Below are 2,881 nucleotides of genomic sequence, written 5' to 3'. Positions count from 1 at the left end.
TACGATATATTAGAGAAATTGAGATATCCAGAGATAGCACGGATATGTTTTGAAGAATTTGAAAATGCAATTCTCACAGGACCTAAACGAATTAGCTTGTTGCAATGGTTGCTTCAAAACAGTCCAGGATTTAACAATTTGTCTTTGAACAAATTAAAGGATCAAACCCTAGAGGGTACGTGCGCGCTTATTTATTTTTTGGTATAATGTTAGTTTTATAGTTTTGTACTTATAACATTTTTGTAATTCGCTTAATTTAGATAAGCTACTCAGGTGTTATTCACAAATAGGACTGTGCAGCGACATCAATATCTTACAAGTATGTAATTTTCATTGTATAACATAAAATTATAACATAAAAATTTCATTGCCTTGTGTTGTTTCTTGTATAATTCAGGGAAAATGTGATATCGATAAACAATTACATTTCTTTGCTTTATTGGTGTTATTTATAAAAAATATATACATGCAAACTACTGAAGAGAAAAAGCAAATCGCAAATATCTCATTGAAAGTAAGTTTTTATATTGTTTTGTATTTCTCAGTAATAAATGAATAATGGCTTTTACCTTTTTTATCAATTATAGGAAAATATCGAAATTATAAATAAGTATTCTAATAACGAATCATTAAATATAAATGGAGAAAGTGAACTAAATTCTATTGATGTAAATGAAGAAGTAGACTCACAAAAAGCTCTAACAAACGAACAGTCTCTTGAAAAATCTAACTTGGACAAATTAAATAACGATATCGAGGTTAAACGTTACAATTAGCTTACATATTTTAAATACAATATGAATGAAAATCTAACTTTAAAATTGAATTTTCAGGATGAGTTAAGTGAATTAAGCGAGCTTAAGATCGATAATTATGAGCCAGTGTTACAAAGGTTTAACGCAGCTTTCAAAGAACTAGCATTTTCTAAAACTCAAAATGCTCATTCAAATTCATTCTTAGAAGTTTATAATGATTTATGTACCGATATAAAAAATATTCACTTTACTATTTTAACTATTAACAAGGTTCGTAATTGATTAAAATTTATTACATACCGCATTAAGTTCCACTAGCTAATTTAAATTTTTTTTATTTAGACTTTAAGAAATGAAGATAAAATGAAAAATCAACAATTACCAGAGATTCTAAATCAAAAATCAAAAATAATCAATCCTTTAACTGTAGCGATCAAAAATAATCTCGTTCTAAATGAACAAGCTCAAAATATGCTTAATAAAAATTTATGATAATTTTTATTATTATATTTGCTTTTTTTTGTAAATTAATTTGTATAAAGTAATTAATTATTATCCTTATAATACAGTAATAATGATTTAATATAATAAATAATTTTCATTTTCACGTTTTTGATATTTATTTCAATTGAACCAAAATACATCTACTTAAGACCTTGGGCGTTCCTTCTTTTCCTTATAAAGAGCAAGTAGCGAGACATTCGCAACTTTAACAACCTTGAACCTTACTCCAGGAATATCACCAACGGCATGACCTTTACGACCAAATCCTGCTACCAAAACTTCATCGTTTTCTTCAATACAATTAAGACAACCGTCTCGAGGTACGAATGCTGTAATTTTCTTTCCATTCTTTATCAACTGTACCCTGACACATTTTCGAATGGCGGAGTTTGGTTGCTTGGCTTCTACACCTCTGTTAAACAAATGCCTTTACATACTTTTGCATTCTTTATAAAAGATTTATACGTTAAGTTAATACCAACTTACACTTTTTCTAAAACGATGCCTTTCGCGTGAGATGCACCACCAAAGGGATTAGCCTTCCACCTCGTACCAAGATGGGCTTTTTTGTAGTCTTTATCGTTCCATCGTTGATCACGTCTATGATTGACGTGCTTACGAGCTGTACGTAGACCGCGAGGTTTACCTAAAATAATAAATCAATTGTCAGAAGTTATATATTTATAACCTCAAAATTTCGTGCAAAGTTCAACAATTTTTTAATACTTAAAACGTGTACAAAATAAAATTATACATTAAAACAGAAGGTTCGCAAAGGTTTAGCGTATTAATTAATAACGTGAAAAAAATATATTTTTATGTTAATGAAACTACGATTTACTTTATTAGCAACATTCGGCTGTTGTAAATGTACATATATTGCTTAATCTAAATATTTATTATAATTAAAAATAAAAAGAAAATGTATAAGTAGAATTGTAAACGATTATCACTTCCGGCATTAATGGCATAACCACGTTTTAAGTTTCCTCTTCTTCTTTTTTTACATGAACTAATTAATACGCATAACCGTGAACGTCGTTAGAATAATAAAAACGAACTCGACATATATTTGAAAACAGCAAGTGAAAATCTTTATTTTTTTGTTAATAAACATAATACTGTCAAAATTAATAAAATAACAAGCGTACCCATGTTGTCCGATCTACAAAACAACCGGAAGAGATCAGGCAGCCATCAACGAAAGAAACGAAAGACACTAACCAATATTCCTAAAATTACAATTACAATAAGGTGGTAATACAGTGCTTAATGAATTTTCATGTTGGTAGTCTATGCAAAACAACATCTGTAGGAATACGTACCTTATAAACTTACTAGATACATGAAATAATCATATGTTGTTTGAATGTAAAAACGTCTTCAACTATTATGAATGATAACATATAAAATATCTAATGAATATAGAATTTTTTAGGAGAAAATTTAAAAGCACTAACAACCTTCTCTAACTCTCGTTATGCATATATAAATTTATTTATTTATTGATATATTTAAGTTTTAATTAGGAAAAGGCTAAATGCATTAAATCTATAAAGATTCAAGAAAATTTAAAACCACTGACAAGCCTCTCTCTCTCTCTCTCTCTCTCTCTCTCTCTC

The 2,881-nt window shown here is 28.4% G+C and overlaps 1 protein-coding gene and 1 long non-coding RNA gene across 2 annotated transcripts; one reads left to right on the top strand and one right to left on the bottom strand.

The window, feature by feature from the left end:
• The first annotated feature begins 258 nt into the window (after positions 1-258).
• Positions 259-515, top strand: LOC105367034 (uncharacterized). The gene is made up of 2 exons (XR_913042.1): positions 259-319; positions 398-515. It is a non-coding gene; the product is annotated as an uncharacterized LOC105367034 (long non-coding RNA).
• Positions 516-1,350: 835 nt separating this feature from the next.
• LOC105367033 (40S ribosomal protein S23) lies at positions 1,351-2,491 on the bottom strand. The gene is made up of 3 exons (XM_011505656.1): positions 2,411-2,491; positions 1,746-1,905; positions 1,351-1,671 (listed from the first exon to the last, which is right to left on the bottom strand). Exons 1-3 carry the CDS (start codon positions 2,412-2,414, stop codon positions 1,404-1,406), a joined length of 432 nt encoding a protein of 143 aa, XP_011503958.1. The 5' UTR covers positions 2,415-2,491; the 3' UTR covers positions 1,351-1,403.
• Between the last annotated feature and the right edge of the window lie 390 nt (positions 2,492-2,881).

The sequence above is a fragment of the Ceratosolen solmsi genome, unplaced genomic scaffold (assembly GCF_000503995.2).
Source record: "Ceratosolen solmsi marchali unplaced genomic scaffold, CerSol_1.0 C3554154, whole genome shotgun sequence".
Taxonomy (NCBI): Eukaryota; Metazoa; Arthropoda; class Insecta; order Hymenoptera; family Agaonidae; genus Ceratosolen; species Ceratosolen solmsi.
Note: the sequence above shows the minus strand (reverse complement) of the source record. Positions and strands in the feature narration are given on the sequence as shown.

Coding starts and splice junctions, on each gene's coding strand:
- LOC105367033 (XM_011505656.1), bottom strand. Junction 1,672..1,745: donor GGCATCGTTTTAGAAAAAGT/GTAAGTTGGTAT, acceptor TTTGTTTAACAG/AGGTGTAGAAGCCAAGCAAC.